General features: G+C 40.0%; 1 protein-coding gene across 3 annotated transcripts in view; it reads left to right on the top strand.

The window, feature by feature from the left end:
* MLLT3 (MLLT3 super elongation complex subunit) overlaps positions 1-17,271 on the top strand; it is a 328,889-nt gene that overhangs the window by 57,345 nt on the left and 254,273 nt on the right. Inside the window, exons 1-2 of one of the 3 annotated variants that reach the window (XM_030840600.2) lie at positions 6,372-6,651; positions 8,029-8,209. In XM_030840600.2, coding sequence (XP_030696460.1) covers positions 6,640-6,651; positions 8,029-8,209 — 193 coding nt within the window. In that variant the 5' untranslated portion in view covers positions 6,372-6,639. Of the gene's footprint in view, positions 1-6,371; positions 6,652-6,943; positions 7,101-8,028; positions 8,210-17,271 lie in introns of those variants that run through there. The other 2 variants (XM_030840601.3, XM_060300978.2) reach the window with 2 other exon arrangements.

Here is a 17,271-nt window from a genome sequence, read left to right as displayed (position 1 = left end):
CTTGTTAAAACTTGAAATTTCCCCCAAATTGCTACCAGTACAGTTTAGAAGATAGTCCTTCCCAGAGAAAGACAAATACTGTATGTTATCACTTACATGTGGAATCTAAAGAATAGAACAAATGAATGAATATAACAAAACAGAAACAGACTCACATACAGAAAACAAACTAGGGGTTACCAGTAGGGGAAGGAATGGAGAGGGCCAAGATAGGGGTAGGGGATTAAAAAGTACAGACTACTATATAAAAAAAAGAATATATTGCATAGTACAGGAAATATAGCCAATATTTTATAATAACTTTAATTGTAGTATAACCTATGAAAACATTGAATCACTATGTTGTACACCTGAAACCAATATAATATTGTAAATTAAATATACTTTAATTAAAAAAAATCATCCTTCCCTAACTTTCCCTTATTTGATTTCATGAAGAATACATAATAAAACTATGTAATTAGTAATAGCCTCTAGGAGTTCTTTTAATTCAGCACACTGGTAAATGAATATTCCTTCTTTCTTATCAATTTGTGTTGCTTCCTAGATCAATAGTTTTTTGCCAGATCACTCCATCTCTGGGATAACAAATTGCTTATAAAAATTAGAAAGTGGGGTCCAAAAGAGGCATGTGGACTAATATACAAGCTTTTCTGTGAGAAAAGCTATGAATGGAAATTGACAAATTAGATGCCGTCATGCACATTTTGTATAGTTAAAAAAAAAACCTAACTGTAACATAAATTTACATTAAAAAAAACGCCACACATAAATTGTGTCATTGTAGATTATCTACAAAGTGGATAATATGCTCATGGATCATTCAGAGCTGACTGTAAATAGTTTAACTCAACCAGGATACCTGATCCCACCAGAAAATACTAAATCACTCACTTCTTAGAGGCTTAGTATTATTTTCAAACCACTCTCAAACCATTTAATACATGGAAGGGAGTAATTTCTTCTTCCTAAATTTCTCTGGCAGTTTTAATTGAAGTTTGACCTCTCAACCTTAGTTCATAGGCCTAATATGTTATTTTTTCATTTTTACCAAATAAGGCAAAATATAATTTATGATTTTAGGATAAAGTGATTATTTTAACTCTCCATTCTTAATATATGAATGAGAGAGGTGAAATCATATATAAAAACAGAATTTACACTGAAAATCAAGGAGGTCCAATCATTATCTAAAGAGAGATAGGAAATTGTACAGTAGCCTTTGAAGAGATGCCAGAGATACATAAAGATAGAGCAAAATGGTCTACTTTTTAGATAGATTGTTTTATAGCAAGCAGTTTCAATTTACCATGTATTTTACCTATAAATATTTCACTGGGATTCTCATATATATTAGGAAGACATTTTCAATCATACTATATCAACTGACCTCCAATATTTATCTTGTTTCATATTGTTGGTCTTATATAATATCCCTGATTAATTTTCAGGCCTTGAGGTGCTATTTATTAAATTAGGGATACAGCCCACTAAATTAATAAATTATTATTGTGGAGGCATTCTTGTCTTCTGAATGTATAAGTGCACTGCTTAAATTACTCTCAGGGAATAATTTACACATGAAGAGGCTCTGGTGGTTAAAAAAGCTTTGTGTATTTCTTATCTCTGGAAATAGTCTTGGACTAGGTGCTTAATTGGGTATCAAAGCAATTGTTTTTTCAAAGTGGTAATGATTTGTACTATTCAGTGGTGCCCAACACACTATCCTAGAACTGTGAATTAAATATAATGTTAAAAAATAACATTTTTAACCAAAAATTTCCATAAGAAACAGAGATTCTGTATCAAATGAGAAAATATGCTCATGATCTTGAAAAGGCTTAGTAAGCTTTCTTTCATTGTGAGATTTTTTTTTTTTTCTTAAAAGAGCTGCAATAAAGTGAACATGGAAAACACTTCAGATCAAGGAAAAAGAAATTAGACCTTGGCTGCTGTTGCAAAAAAGATATTACTCCCCTCCCACCTTATTTTAAGTATTAAAAGGTAGAATTGAGGGCAATGCCCCTGGGCTTCTAATCTTGTGCCACTCTTTTTCTTGTCCTTGGGCTGTTCGTGTCAAATTTGTATGCTGCTTGCTTATGTGTGACACACATCTCTATCCCAAATGTAGGCATTATAAAAATTTTAAAAAGATATGGTTTTGGTAAAACATTTCCCTTGGGTCATAAACTCTGTGACAGCAGGAACCCTGTCATTCTTATATTCTTAGAGATTAACTCTGTGCATGGCACATGGAATAGGAGAAATATCATTTTGGTGAGTGAATGTATGGGTGAAATACACAGAAAAAGTGCACTATTATGGAAAAAGATCCTTAATTATTCTGAGTCTAATATTTGCAAGATGTTTGGTTATGTCTGTCCCATTATCTGTTTTTTATCCATGCATATTCTTCCTTTTCCCCCAAAATCCAGAGAGCAAAGAATGAGCAATGGTTAATTTTAATTGATTTGATTATTTGAGTTTGTACATCAGTAATCTATCACAAGTAAGTAAAATTCTATTGAGAAGCAACCACTGCTCCTTGACACCCTAATTACTCTTTAAAGGAGTTATATTGTGCTAGAAACATCCAAACTGGCCTCAACTTCTAACTAAACAAACCAATTGCAAATAAAAGGACTGGAGCCAAAATGATGGTGTAGGGCAGTGGCAATGGTGGTGGCAATGCTTAGGAGTTAATATCCATCCCAGACACCGTCTTCTTTTATTCTTCATCAAGCATTTTATTCGATATGATGGTGTCAATTGCTTTTCTTTTCTGCTCCTCAAAACTAACCCTATGTTGCTTCACACTGTGCTAAGTACTACAGTATGAATTTTGGTAAGATAATTGCTTTTTGTATAAATAAATGGTTTTATCCTCATCACTTCCATTTAATTTTTTTTTGTATTTAGAACTGAAAAAATTTGTCTCAAAATTTATTTGCAAACTCCTTTTTATAATTAAAAAAAATACTTTCTATAATTACATTGTCAAGTACCCAAAAAGTTGTTTCACATTTGTACCTCACTTAAAGTGCAAGGATCTTCAGATGTGCTGGGTACAAAATTAATCTGCTGTTATTTCTGTTTTGAATCCTTTTAATTAATAGCTTGTTAGAATAGGCTATAAATAATATATCGAAAGACTGGCATAAATTCCTTTGCCCAAAAGTTGAATCTACATTATTCATGGTTGTGTTATCTTTCCTTTTTTCCCCCTCCTTGTCCTTTTGTTGCAAAGAGGTCACGTAAGGACGTCCGTGGAAGGGCTCTGTGCGCCATCTACTGACGAAATCTATATTTCCAGTGTCTGGAGAAAGAAAAGAATTAACACCTCCGGTTTTTAAAGCAGTCTCTGAGAAAGGAGGAATAATGGGAAAAGACCTTCTCTGACTCTCTGGCTTATTGGTGACTCCCATAATAAATCCGAATTCAGCAAATACATAATTCAGAAAGGAGACATCAGTCCCTCAGCGCGAGTACGAGTTATAGAGAGAATCCCAAGACATCCCGGTTGGCATTGGAAGAAGTTAGCCAAAACCTGAAGTCAACTCAAACGAAGAATAGATTGGTATTTTTTCATCTGTGTGCTAAGCTAGACTCGCTGCCTAATGGTTGCCACTTTATAAGAAATGGCTTTATTTTTTTAAAATTTTTATTGGAGTAGAGTTGATTTACAATGTGTTAGTTTCCTGTACAGCAAAGTGAATCAGTTATACATATACATATATCTGCTCTTTTTTATATTCTTTTCCCATATAGGTCATTACAGAGTACTGAGTAGAGTTCCCTGTGCTATACAGTAGGTCCTTATTAGTTATCTACTTTATATATAGTAGTGTGTATATGTCAATCCCAATCTCCCAATTTATCCCTCCCCCCTGCTTTCCCCCCTGGTAGTAAGTCAGAGAAAGACAAATATCATATGGTATCGCTTATATGTGGAACCTCATTTGCTTTTCAGCAGTCACTTTCAGTGTCTTGCCTGAAAGGAGGGTGTCCCGTAGGAATGGTAAGCCATGTGGCAGGTCTTTTCAGGGAGGGGGCTTTATCTGGCACCCCTAAATCATGGCATACAGGAAGTTCCTACTTTATTCTTCCCCGCACAAGGCCATGTAAGATGGTAAGAATGCAGTGGAAAAGGGGGAATTTTCCAGGTTTAATTCAGAAGGAACAAAGCACAAGTGGCCCCAGAGCAGGGACCTTTCCAGCCCCACCCCATCATGATACACTTCACCAGCTTGGGCAGAAACAGGAAGTAGGTGAGGGCAACACAGAGCCCTGTGAATGTGACCAGGGCACCAAAGAAATGGCTTTATTAATGGCACATCCAGATAACCATCAGTTTCCTATCTTATTATTCCAAAGGACTTCTCTCCAGTTTGATTATTTTATTTAAAAATTAAATAATGCATAGCGAGTAGGTCCATCCTTCACATAGATCCTAACACATAGCTCGTCAATGTGTATGTAAACTTAGTCCTTATACACACAGACACAACTACACATACACCTACAAGATGACACGCATCAATGTACTTGTGGGTCAGCTGCAAAATCTAAGCTCTTGGACTTGGGTTAAAATGTTTCTATCTTCAACTGTTCTCTCCATTATATACTAAATTCAGTAAAAGGGTGGGAGGAATTGGAGTCCACAGGTAAAAGAAGCTTTCTTGGTTGTAGGTGGGAGGGAGAGAGCAGAGTATCAGTTTTAGGGCTTCAAACCGCTTCAATCGGAGGCTTGCACTGGAAATTAAAATTGGCCCGAAGCGGTCCGATGTGATGTGGGTTATCTTCGCGTGAGCAGCTGGGAGAACTGACAAATTAACGTCGAGGATCCCGGATACCCTAGCTAACCTCCTTCCCGCTATATCGCTCTCTTTAATCCAAGGGCCCATACAACTTGCTTTCGTGGTTTGAAGAAAGACAAAACGAAAAGAAGAAAGCAAGAAAGTTGAGCCAAAAAATAAAAGAGAGGCAAGTAAAGAGGGAAGGCAGGGAGAAGAGAATGGAGCCAAGAGAAAGAGTCAGAAAGAAGTTGGGAGGTAGGAAAAAGGGGAGAAAAGGAAGAAGATAAAGAGCAAAAAAGGAATGAGGGCAAAGAAGATGCAAGGATCCTTCTTTAACGAACCGAAGTTACACACATATTTCACTTTCAAATCAGTTGTCTAGATCTTATCCGTTTCCTTTCTAAAGGTTGTCTGTGTTGCTAAAGGAAGCTAGTCAGTACTCCTACCCCGCCCCACGCGTGGCTGCGCTGTTCTGTCCCCGGTCACCGAGACCAAGTACAACCCGAGTGGAAACCTTTGCAGGAGCGCGACTCTGGGAACACTCCTGCGACTGGTTATCACCCGGGAGCCTAACAGGATTAATACCCAGAGATGGATTACGTTGGCTGTCACCAATACGCCTAAAGATTATAATCCAATTTATGCACATTACAGCCAGTGTTAACTTTATCTGCTATTTTAAGACTCCCAGTTGCCCCGCGCGTCCTTAGAGGACAATTTGCCACGTTCTTATGCAACCCAGCAGGCTGTCAGGAGTGGGAGCCTCCCCAAGAAAACTCCCAACCTGGTCCCCGAGGGTCTGCACCCAGCACTCCCAGGTATCTCGCTTTCACCTGGGCATCAATTTGTGGTGCATCCCAGCCGGGGATTACCAACGCGGGAGGCGTTCCCTGGGAAGGAACTAGCCTTCTAGTTTCTCTCTCTTGTTCATTTCATTTTAAAATTTTCGGTGGCGGTGGCAGTGGCAGAAGGGCGGGGGTGAGTGGATGGGGAAGGGGGCCAGGGAATTGTTGCCGGTTATAACCGTCTCAGCGACTGCTTTTAGATGCTTGTTTGTAAGGGTGGCATTTCTCTCGCTCTGTCTTTAAATAAGTTTGTTTGGGTGTGAGTTCTTGCCTTTTCAGCACAAAACCATAAAAAGACGTGGTGGAAAGTGAAAGAAAGCCCCCTCCCTCCCCCGAGCGTGCTAACTAACGCCAAAGACTTGATTTAACACCCCTTCTCCGGCGGCTGGGGGCTCTAGGCAGTGGCTACATTCCAGCAGTTTTAATCCGTTTTTTATTGTAGGGCGAGAGGAGTTTACACAGGGTCTGGGATGGCTCCCCAGCTGGCCGCTCTCCCTACTCCAGCGCCCCTTCCCCGCCCTTCTCCCTACTTCCCCCCACCCCCCAGCAGGAACCTGTTACTTTAAGCGAGGCGTTCCAGTGTGGCGGTGCGGGCTGCCGGGGTTTCGGGTGGGTGGCCGGTGATTGGCTCTTTCGAGCTCCCCCTGGCTCGCTCGCTCTGCCTCCCCGCCCGCTCCGCCCCGCCCGCGCGCCCTCCCTCCGCCCCGTGAGGCTCGGAGCCCCGGTGTCAGGCGCCACGGCGCATGCTCCGGAATCTCATCCTCTGGCCCTGGAGCTGCTGCTGCTGCTGCTGCTTTTGCTTTTGGGGCTGAGTTTAATAAGCGAGCGAGCGAGCGAGCAAGCGAACGCGGGGGGAAAAAGGCAGAGAATGTCCGCCATCTACCCTCCGCTCCTGGGCGCGCTCTCATTCATAGCAGCCTCTTCATGAATTACAGCTGAGGGGGGCGGGGGAGGGGGGGTACCACACAACACCCCAGCAAACCTCCGGGCCCCCAGGCATGGCTAGCTCGGTAAGTACATACAAAAATAATAATAAAAGACCCCCACCCCCCGCCTTTCCTCCCTCGCCCTGCGCCGCCGCCGCCGCAGCCCAGACAGCGCCAGCGCTCCGCGGTTCCAATTAGAGAAAGGTTGGTACGGCTTGCAGGGAGCTGCTGCCTCTCCCTCAGCCTCCGCTCCCCTCCCTCCCTCCCCCCCCCGGCGCGCGCACACACACACACACACATACACACTCACACACTAACACACACTCGCCCCTCCACCCCCCGCGCCTCCCTCCTCGCCTCTCTTTGCAATCGCAAGAAGCGCACTCTCGCTCACACGCGCGCACTCACACACACACTCACACACGGTGGAAGGAGGCGAATAATAACTCAGCCATATTTCAGCTGCCGCCGCCGCCGGGAGCCGCGGGCACAGTCCGGGGACGCGGCGAGCAGCCTCGCCGGCCGCTACGATGGTGCGTTCTCCGCGGCGCGCGAGTGTGAGCTGGAGTGTGCGGGCTGACAGCGGCGGGGCCGCACGCAACTTTGCCCCCGCGCCGGGCTGTGCGCAGTCGGGGCTCGGCGGCTGTCCGTCCGCCGCCCTGCCTTTCCGAATTTCATTTTTTGGGGGAGGTGGGAGGTACTTTGGGGCCACTTTGGCTCTTGGAAGTGTGTTGCGGGGGCTCTCTTAGGCTGGCCTCGCCGATCGCGTGGGGCTTTTCGCTGGGGGGGGGGTGCGGGGTGCCTTAAGTTATGGACGCCTCGGCGTGTTTTCCTGCGGGCGTGTGTGTGTGCGTGCGTGTGTGTGTGTGACGACGTCTCACTTTTGTTGTGCACGAACCCCGTGGTAAGAGCACGGGAGTTTGTGCCCATCGGCGGAGGCTGCCTGTAGTTTCCATTCCGCCTGGCACAGCGCTCCACACGCACGCACACACACACGTACACAAAGACTTCCTCGGCGTGTGCCTGTCGCCGCGGCACTTTCGGGGTGGGGGCTCGCCAGAACCCCCCTCGGGAGTCCCAGTTACCTCCCCTCCCACGCCGGGCAACCGCCCGGGCATCGCCTCCTAATTGTCTCTAATTTGTTTCCGATGCATTCGTTGTCGTGCTTGTAGTGGATGAGCGTGCTCGCCCCTCTTTACCCCCCAACAACCAGACCCCTCTTCCCGATCGGGGGTAACATTCCGTTACAATCCCGGCGGGTGTGGATGCGGGCCCGGGGGCGTGTATTTGGGGGTGTGGGGTGTGCGCGCCCACGCGCGTGAAACGTGGATGCAGAGGGCACCGCCGTTTCCTTTTATGTGCGTTTCAAGAAGGAGGAAAAAAAATGTCAGGCGCAATGTTCAGTGTCGAACGGTCGCCTTCCTGTTGTTCACGGCTGTCTCTCCTCCCCCCTGCCCGCAGTGTGCCGTGCAGGTGAAGCTGGAGCTGGGGCACCGCGCCCAGGTGAGGAAAAAACCCACCGTGGAAGGCTTCACCCACGACTGGATGGTGTTCGTGCGCGGGCCGGAGCACAGTAACATACAGCACTTTGTGGAGAAAGTCGTCTTCCACTTACACGAAAGCTTTCCTAGGCCAAAAAGAGGTAGGGCTCGAATACAAAAGGAGCTTGATAAAAAATGTCTTTGCTGGAGGAGGAAACAATCGCTTGGCCCGGGCGGTCCCCCTGCCCCTCTCCCCGCCCCCCGCGTCGCGCTCGCTGGCGTAGCTCGGGACCGGGGTGCGCGGCGCCGCGCTGGCCAGGTCCCCGCTCCCGCCCGCGCGCGCGCCACTTCGGCTCCGTGAAAGTCACCGCAGAGAAAGGACTGTCAGGTGTCGAGTGTTTATTCATCCCAAGCCAGCCCTCACCGGTCCTCTGGGGTTAGCCGCGGGTTCTGCGGGGAAGGTGCAATTAGTTGTTGGGTTTGGAGGCGTGGGGAGCGGGGCTGGAGGGAATAAACAGCTTGCGCCTTTTTTTTTTAAACCTGGAGAAATTGAGATTTACCTGTGTTGTTAGCAGAGGATGCATGGGATGTACTTATTGTTCCCTCTTGAGAAGTCGCCTGTCTTTAGGGTCTTCTCTGCCTTCTTCCCTGTGTATGAGGCTTTAGGTACCAGTTGTCATAGACTTTTCTTTTTGTGGGTTAGCCACCCCGACCTCCCACTGTCAGGATTTTATGTTCGGTTTGGGGGGGGGCACTTACTGGTCCCCGATGGCACTTGGTTGCTCATTCGATTTTGAGCAGCGTTCAGAAGTGTCTGCCCCATGTGATCTGCAGGGAAGAGTCCCTGCAAAGGTCGAAGCTAAGTTTCAGAGCAACGGTGTTGTCTTGCCTTCTGCTTCATTCCTTCCTCACCTTGGTTTTTAGCCTTGGTGTCTGGTTTGCATAATTCTGCTCAGCCTCTGCGGTCCCAAACATTTTCCATAAAGGACAGTTTTGAAAAAAGAGGAACAGAGTGTTATTTTACAAGAAATTTAAAGAGGGTTTGAGAAATCTCCATTTCTGTTCCCTTCAGCCTCTGGAAAGCTACTGTCTGGTTGTTTTAGTTGGATTAGTGGAGGTAACAGTACAAATACAATAAGGTGCTTTGTTTGTGAGCAGGTTTATTTATCTAAGTCGACACAATGGTTAGTAGTTATCTTCCATTTGATCCGTAATCTTTATTGGCATCTAGAACTCCTGCAGTTTCTTAGCTTAACATCATAATAAATCCATCTGCTTAGAGCTACGTGGAAATTATTGAACATTCAGGGGCTTGAATAAAGAAAGGAGAAATGCTCTGTGCCTTAGAGGTGGCAGAGGTTTATGTTAATGCTTATTTTTGTTTCCAGAGCTCTTGTAATGGGACTTAGGATTGTATGTTTTGCCTATAGTGGTTTGTTTTATAGCTGCTCTTGAAAACTCAAACAGTTGAATTTGATGTGCTTTGCTGGATGGTTAATAAATGAATCCACCATCTAATAGAGGGGTAGGGGTATATGCATGGTCTATCGGAAATAACATTTAGATTTTGTTAGCAGTTTATATCGGAATATAGCCAGAGATATTATACTTAAATTTTCCTCCGAACTGTAATGAAGATGAGTATTGTCAAGTTTCTGTCATTATGTGAGGTTGGGTCTGATGCTTTTTGGAATCTAGCTTTCCCTTTTCCATGTGTCCATAGAGCCACAGCAGAGGAGTTTAAACAAAAGAAACCACCTTCTAAGATCCTTTGTACACACTGTTACAACTACTTGCTGTTGTACATTTCAAGGTGAAATACCCTTAACAACAACAACAAAAGCAATATTTATTATGTTAGGAAAAACTAAGCCAGCTGGCCGAAGATGTAGCTTTTAAGATAACTTTGTTTAGGCACCTTAACAATCAACAAATTGGCATTATGAAATTAAAGATGATCAACCTCTCCATATTTCACCACTGTTTCTCTGCTTCAGTGGGTGTGTGTGGTGACGTTTCCTTTTATTTCCCATACTTAATGATTTTCTGTCCAGCCTGAGGGTACCTGAGAGTGCTGTCTGTACAGTCCACACCTGGGAGTTTTGTTGCTAGGTGTGGTAAGTGGCTTGATAACACTGATGTCTTCTCAGACGCCTCTAGTGAGAGATGTCTGCTTGTTGGTTGGGCTCTTCAATTTTTATTCTCAACTGTGGAGTTTCTTTATGTAGCCTATAAGCCATTGTTTCAAAATGTTTATTTTTGGATTTTTATTTGTATGTGTGCTTCCCATGATGTGACAAGTCCTGGGAAAAATGCCAGCTTACATAGCCCAGGAGAGACCTTGTCATACTGTAATTACACATGATTCAGATTGCAAGAGAAGGTTTCTCTGTTCATTGGGAATAGTTAGTTGTAAATTAAGGTAACACCAAACATTCCACCTAATCCTGGGACTTATTTTTTGGCTTATAAGGTCTTTCGAAATGATAAGAATAAATACAGAATAAGAATGCCAGGCATTTCTAAGTCTACTTCCATACTTTTTTAAGGTGTTATATTTTTGATATTATGGACTATAAACAGGAGGATTGCAAATGGGAGAAACTGCAAAAATGGTTTTGTGAAAAATCTGAGTTACAAGAAATGCACATACTGTAAACTGTAAATGACTATTAATAATGACAATTTAAATCACTTTCAATATATACGGTAGTTGATAAACAGAAGTGGGCTTAGATCTGAGGATGAACTGCTCAAGCCACAAAAATGGATGAGTTCTTAGTTTCATAAATCTTTGGTTTGGAAAAGCGAATTGATTTTCAGGTTGATTTCCTTTATTTCACAGTAATATTATGAGAACTTGTAGAGGAGGAAATTACAGTAAGTTCAACTTGTTGCCCAGTGAGAATTATGTATACAATTTCAGAATTGAGCTAATTGGACTTGAATTAATAAGGTTTTATTCTGTCCTAAAGACAGTTTCAATTTAAAACTACTAGCACAAAGTTCTAAAAGAAGATTTTGATGAAATAGTGAAGACTGGAATAGCCATTAGCCATTACAGAATCGGCAGGTCAAACTATAATGCATTTTAAAACTATCTACTTGCAAAAAAAGACTATATTTTATTTATTAGTATCAAAGATTTATAATAGTCTGATATGACTGAAATGCAGTCATATTCAAAACATTTCATTTAAAATATTAATGTTTTCATTTTCAGCATGATGTGAATTTGAGTGAACTTTCTTTCCAATTATTGCCATCCTTACTATTGCAGTCTGTTCCATTGACATTTATTATATGAAATCTGTTGCTTATTATTTTCTGTAAACTAATTTGGCTACTGGTATGATTTGATAGCTTTTTATTTGTAGCCTTAGTCCTTTGAGTGGGCAGATAAAGCATGATAAGTTTACACTTATAACTTTCCTTTGATTTAAGTGTTTGAGCCCAGCTTTACTGTGTAGTTCTGATTTGTGTTAAATAGTTTTCCGAAATAATTTGAATAACTTTTTATCAGGGTATCTAAAATTTGAGGGGTTACTAGTTGAAAATACGATGTGCACCTGAAGTATTTTCTCTCCTGAGGTATTTAAAAGGTTTATGGAAAAAACAAAGATGGGTGACTACTGACACATTCAGTGAGTCTTCTGAGATTTATGTAGAGTTCTGTATGGAATTAAGATGACCAGTGAGAACAGTTTTACAACTTGACATTTTGAAGCAACATAAAGTATAATTCACCAATTAAAAAGCTGAATTGCTGGAGAAAATCTCATGTGCGGTTAGTGAGAATGTAAACTGGGCACGGACATTTTGGAGGGCATTTGGCAAAATCTATTAAGATTTTAAATGTTTATACACATCAACCCAGCAATTTTACTTATAGGTATTTTCCAACAGATATGGGGTCACAAATCCACAAAGTTACAGCATATTTTTTGTGACTCTATTTTGATAGCAAACATTTGGAAGCAAGCCATAGAAGGGACCTCAACTGGGTACAGTTAGATTATGGTAATCTACTAAAAAAGAGGGTAAATCTATTTGTAGATAAAGAAAGATCTTCAAGAGATGGTAGGTGAAATAAGGCAAGTAGCTAAATCACTGTGATCCCATTTAAAAAATGTGTTTATACAGATAAAAAGTATGTGTGTGTATGTGTGTAAATAAATAAATTCTGCATGAATGGGCACCAAACTTTTACTAATAGTTTTCTTTAGTGGATGCTATGGTATTGGTGGTGATGAGGAGTTTTTTTTTTTTGTAGTGTTTGATTTTTTAAAATAAATGTTAATTCTTTACATTTAAAGCATTCCAATGAGCACTTATTACTTTTTAAGATGAAAAAACAAGAGTAAAGTCCCAATATACACTACGCCTTTCAGAGAGGGATTACCACGTAGCTCTCTAAAAGTGACCTTGAACTGTCTTGGGTAGATATCATTGCCCAGTGATAATTAGGGTTAGGAATTTCTATGCAAATTGTATCTATTAATATTGACTGTATTCAAACTTAACCAGAAATAGTGTGAACAAATTACTTATTAATTTGTTTAAAGATGACAACCATCAACCTATTAGGTTAGCACATAAATACTATTTTAATGAAAAATTATTTTCTAAAACATAAAGAAGAGTGAGAAGAGTGGCATCATTTATTTTTGTGTGTGTGTGCAAATCTCTAACATTTTGCTTAATAGAAGACAACTGGGTCTGCTTATGTCTTTTATATTCAGTCTGTTGTGTTATCACACATCATGTAGCCTCTGGAAAACTCCACTGTACACTCAGGAGAGAATGAGAGTAAAAATGGCAAATAGTGTCTTAGAGTTGTTATGAAAATAGCTTTAATTTTGCCAGTTCCTGGAAAAGATTTTGGGCATCCTGGGGTCCCCAGACTTGTTCACGGAGAACCTCTAATATAAAATATTCAACTTACAACTTGGCACAGATAAACTGCCCTGTTATGTGGAAGCTAATTTTCTTTGTAACCATTATTATTGTTGCTAATAAAAATACTTGGGCTTCCTTGGTGGCGCAGTGGTTGAGAGTCCGCCTGCCGATGCAGGGGACACGGGTTCGTGCCCCGGTCCGGGGAGATCCCACATGCTGTGGAGCGGCTGGGCCCCTGAGCCATGGCCGCTGAGCCTGCGCGTCCGGAGCCTGTGCTCCGCAACGGGAGAGGCCACACAGTGAGAGGCCCGTGTACCGCAAAAAAAAAAAAAAAACCCATTTCCTGAAAGAGAAAAGATAAATCTTCCAAGGTATTTGCATGGTTAAATTCCAGTGTAACAATTATCTAGTGATTTTTTTTTTTCCTAAAAGGAAAATCCAAACTTGGTTTTACTGGCTATATTTTACAGTTAACATTACTGTCCGTTTTATGGTGCAGAAGCCTTTTACATCTATTATTTTAGGTAACCCTCTGTAGAAGTGCCTCTGGGAGGTAGATAGGGCAGGGGGATCCATTGGTTTCATAATTTTTCTTTAAAGATTTTTTGTTCCTTTGTTCTTTGACATTTCCTTCTAATGGTCTTCTATGGATCAACCTTAGCCCTTTAGCTCTTTTCCCGGTCATCTATTACAGATGATCCCCACTACTTAACACAGATTTTACAGTTCTAAGATGTGGAGCTTTTTTTGTTTTTTATCTCTTAGTGACTTAAGTCTTCAAAAGAGAACTTGGAAAGTTTAGATATTTGGCAATGGGGGGGAATTTTTAAACACAATTATAGCAATTATGTAATTAAGCAAGGACTCGATATATTACTGAACTTACTGGACTTTAATCTTTATTGTCCAGACTTTAGGATATTTTTGATCTCTAAAACAATGTTTCACACTGTCCTAATGGAAATACTATAGAATTCTGTGGGTTTTTTCCCCTTGGTTTTTATACTTTCTTTTTGTTTTTATGTTTTTACTACTCAGTGAAGCAGCTAACATGTAGAAGGAGAGGTTCTCTTGTCTCAGTGATACAAATTAATATTCTTTTAAAACATTTTATTTTGTGTGTGTGTGGCCAGAGTGTCTTTACTTCTTTCTTTTCCTCATAATGTATATTTTAATGCTTTAATCTTCTATTCTCTTGTATTTTGTGGTTCTCCTTATTTTGTTTGTAGTGCTGTATTCACTTTTGGGAATATGATTTGTCTGAAAAGAGTTTTTGCATAAATAATTTCCCACTGATGATATTACAGGTACTTGACAAGTTTTTGTTATGTTATAGATCATAGAAATTGAGAAATTACATTGCACAGTTGTACAATTCAGCTTTTATGAAGAATGCAAACATTAATTTTTTTACATGCAAATGAAAATTGTATTTTCTAATTTATACATACGTGTTCACTGTAGAAAAACCAAACCATAGAAATATAAAGAAGGAGTTACCTGAAAATTCTTCATAGATAACCATAATTAATATTTTGGTAGGCATCTTTTTATATTTATGTATACACACAAATATAAATTAACTTTAAATTAACATTAATTCATTCAACAAGTGTTTTTTGGAGCTCCTATTATGTGTCTAGAATACTTCTAGGAGTTGGGGATGAAACACAGATGAGCATTCCTACCCTCATGTTATGTGGTAGGATATCTTTTTAAAGCTGAATTTGATGGTATCACATTAAATATAGATTTATTTATTTGAACATTTATATTGTTCTTAGTTTTAATTTGTTATGAATAATGCTATGATGAACATCCTAGATATTCATTTTAATGGTTTTTCCAATAATTTCCTTATGTATATAGATTTTACATTTTGATATTCATTACCAAACTTCCCTTCAAAAAGATTGTACCAGTTTATACTTCCCTAGGAGTTGGGAGACTGCCCATTTCCCCACGTGGTTGCCAATACTGGGGATTAAAAGATTTTTTTTTATCTTTGCCAATCTGCTGCATGAAATGATACCTCATTTTTATTTGCACTTATTTGATTAGTAATGCCACATATCTTTATGTGTTTATATATTTACTATTGCTGTTTGTAATATGCTTGTTTTGTGCCCTTTTCGTATTTCTGGAAAAAAAGGGGGGGGGGGCGTATAGGAAAATACAAAGGGAAGAATGATAGAGCAAACATTCAGATCCCCACTGCCAAGAATGAACAGATGTTTGCATTTTATCATGTTTGATTCCTTGTTGATTTTTAGGGAATCAAGTATTATAGATGTGGCTCGAGTGTTTAAATATTTCCCAACCTTTTCTTCCAATTCTTCAGCCTTTTCCCCATCTATTTATGTACATTTGCACATTTATATTGCTACAGGTAGTAGTATATTGTGTCTTAAAATCTTCATGAAAAGTATCATACCGGGTGAATCTTTTTTTTCAACTGAGATATAGCTCATATACCATAAAATTCACCCCTTTAAAGTGTAAAATTCAGTGTTTTTTCAATATATTCATAAGATTGTGCAACAATTACTATTTAATTCCAGAACATTTCCTTGAGTAAATAATTTTGCATCTTGCTTTTCCCCCGTACTCAATATGTTTTTGAACGTTTTGCCATTTCATCTTTAGAGAGCCAACTCATTCCCTTTAATTTTTTCTGCTTAGTATTTTGTTGTAGGAGTATGTTCTATGCTTACTTTTCTGTTCTTCTGTTAAGGACTATATAGGTCATTTTCTGTTCTGTGCAGTGAATATCTTTGTACTTGGTACCTTGTACGAATGAAAAAGATTTTGGATATAGGCCTAGAATACCAGTTGTGTGTGTGTTTCCATTTGCATTAGACATTGTCAGATTGCTCCACAAAGTAGTTGTGACAGTTCATACTCTGTCAGGGAATGAGTATCATTTTCTCTACATCTTTGCCAATGTAGGATATTTTAAGATTTGTTATTTTTGATATTAGTTGAAATACGGTGTCTTTTTGTTTTTATTGGCATTTCTGTGCTTCCTAACGGGGTTAAACATTTTCTATATGTTTACTGACCATTTAGATTTCCTCTGTATTGACTTCTTTTTATATCCTTTGTCTTAAAAAAAAAAAGAAGATTGGGATGTTTGTCTTTTTCTTATCTGTGGGATGTTAATCCTTTGTTATTTGTGTGGAAAACATCTTGTCCCATTTTTGTTTCTGTTTCTTGTAGCCTAATGTATGGTATCTTTTTGTCATACATAAGTTTTTAATTTTGTCAAATTGATCTGTTTTATTTTGTTTTCCTGTCTGGTTTTGGGGTTTTGTTGAAGAATATAATTTGTGGGCATGGTAATGTGCTTAACCAATAGGCTTCATATGTGTAGGATACAGTGAAAGGACTGGGGGAGATGTAAATAACAGAAAGAGGAGGTCCCTGCCTTCAGTGTGCTTGTGTCTTTCACAGCTGGAAAGGACACTTGAGATTCTTCATCTTTGTTTACCCTCTCATTTTACTTTTAATCGGAAGCCTAGAAATGTGAAGTGATCTTGCATGTAGACACAATGGTCACAAGTATGCTGGTGCAAAGATAACTAGTAATAAATGGTGGTAAATGTTTACTTTTGAAACACTGAGTAATTATTCACTTATATTAGCAGACACATGTTCAGCCATAACCGCTTTTGTAGACATGATCTAGGACTTAATTAAGTGGTGGTAACCATGGTAGGTACTGTTTAAAAGGAAGAGGTTCTCTAGCTGCTTTCAGGCAAAATCAAATTCATTTTATGGATTAATTGAAGGTTTTCCTTTGAGATTAAATCATTAGGAAAAATTGTGATGGAATGGTAGGTATTCCCTGATATGTTGTACCCCCTCCATCATAAGATTGCAGTTCCTTGAAGGATGCAGAACACTGTGTTAAGAAATAATGTTGCATGACCTAATCCTTTTAACTTAAGTGTGTTACGTTTGTAATGACTGAGGCCTGAAGAAGGCCTCAATTCCGTTTATCATGGAATTTCTAAAAAGATAAGGCTAGCATCTGGGTGTGATTTAGTTGGTATGTAGTAGTTAACGATTAACTTTTTGGATAAAATCAAGGCACCATCATTTTTTTATGAAAGAAAATTATGACTTGTCTTGAACTTAATTCTGAGGGCCATTTATTTAAAATAATGTTCATAAGTGATTATAAAGATGATCAGTTGAATTTAATTAGTTACTACCCAAGTTAGAAGATTGATATTCTCAGAGCCAAATAAATTTTAATATATTTAATTTTGCCAAACATGAATTTTTTTCGTTGTTCCTTTCCAGCAGAAATCATTAGTTG

The sequence above is a fragment of the Globicephala melas genome, chromosome 6 (genome assembly GCF_963455315.2).
Source record: "Globicephala melas chromosome 6, mGloMel1.2, whole genome shotgun sequence".
Classification (NCBI taxonomy): Eukaryota; Metazoa; Chordata; class Mammalia; order Artiodactyla; family Delphinidae; genus Globicephala; species Globicephala melas.
Note: the sequence above shows the minus strand (reverse complement) of the source record. Positions and strands in the feature narration are given on the sequence as shown.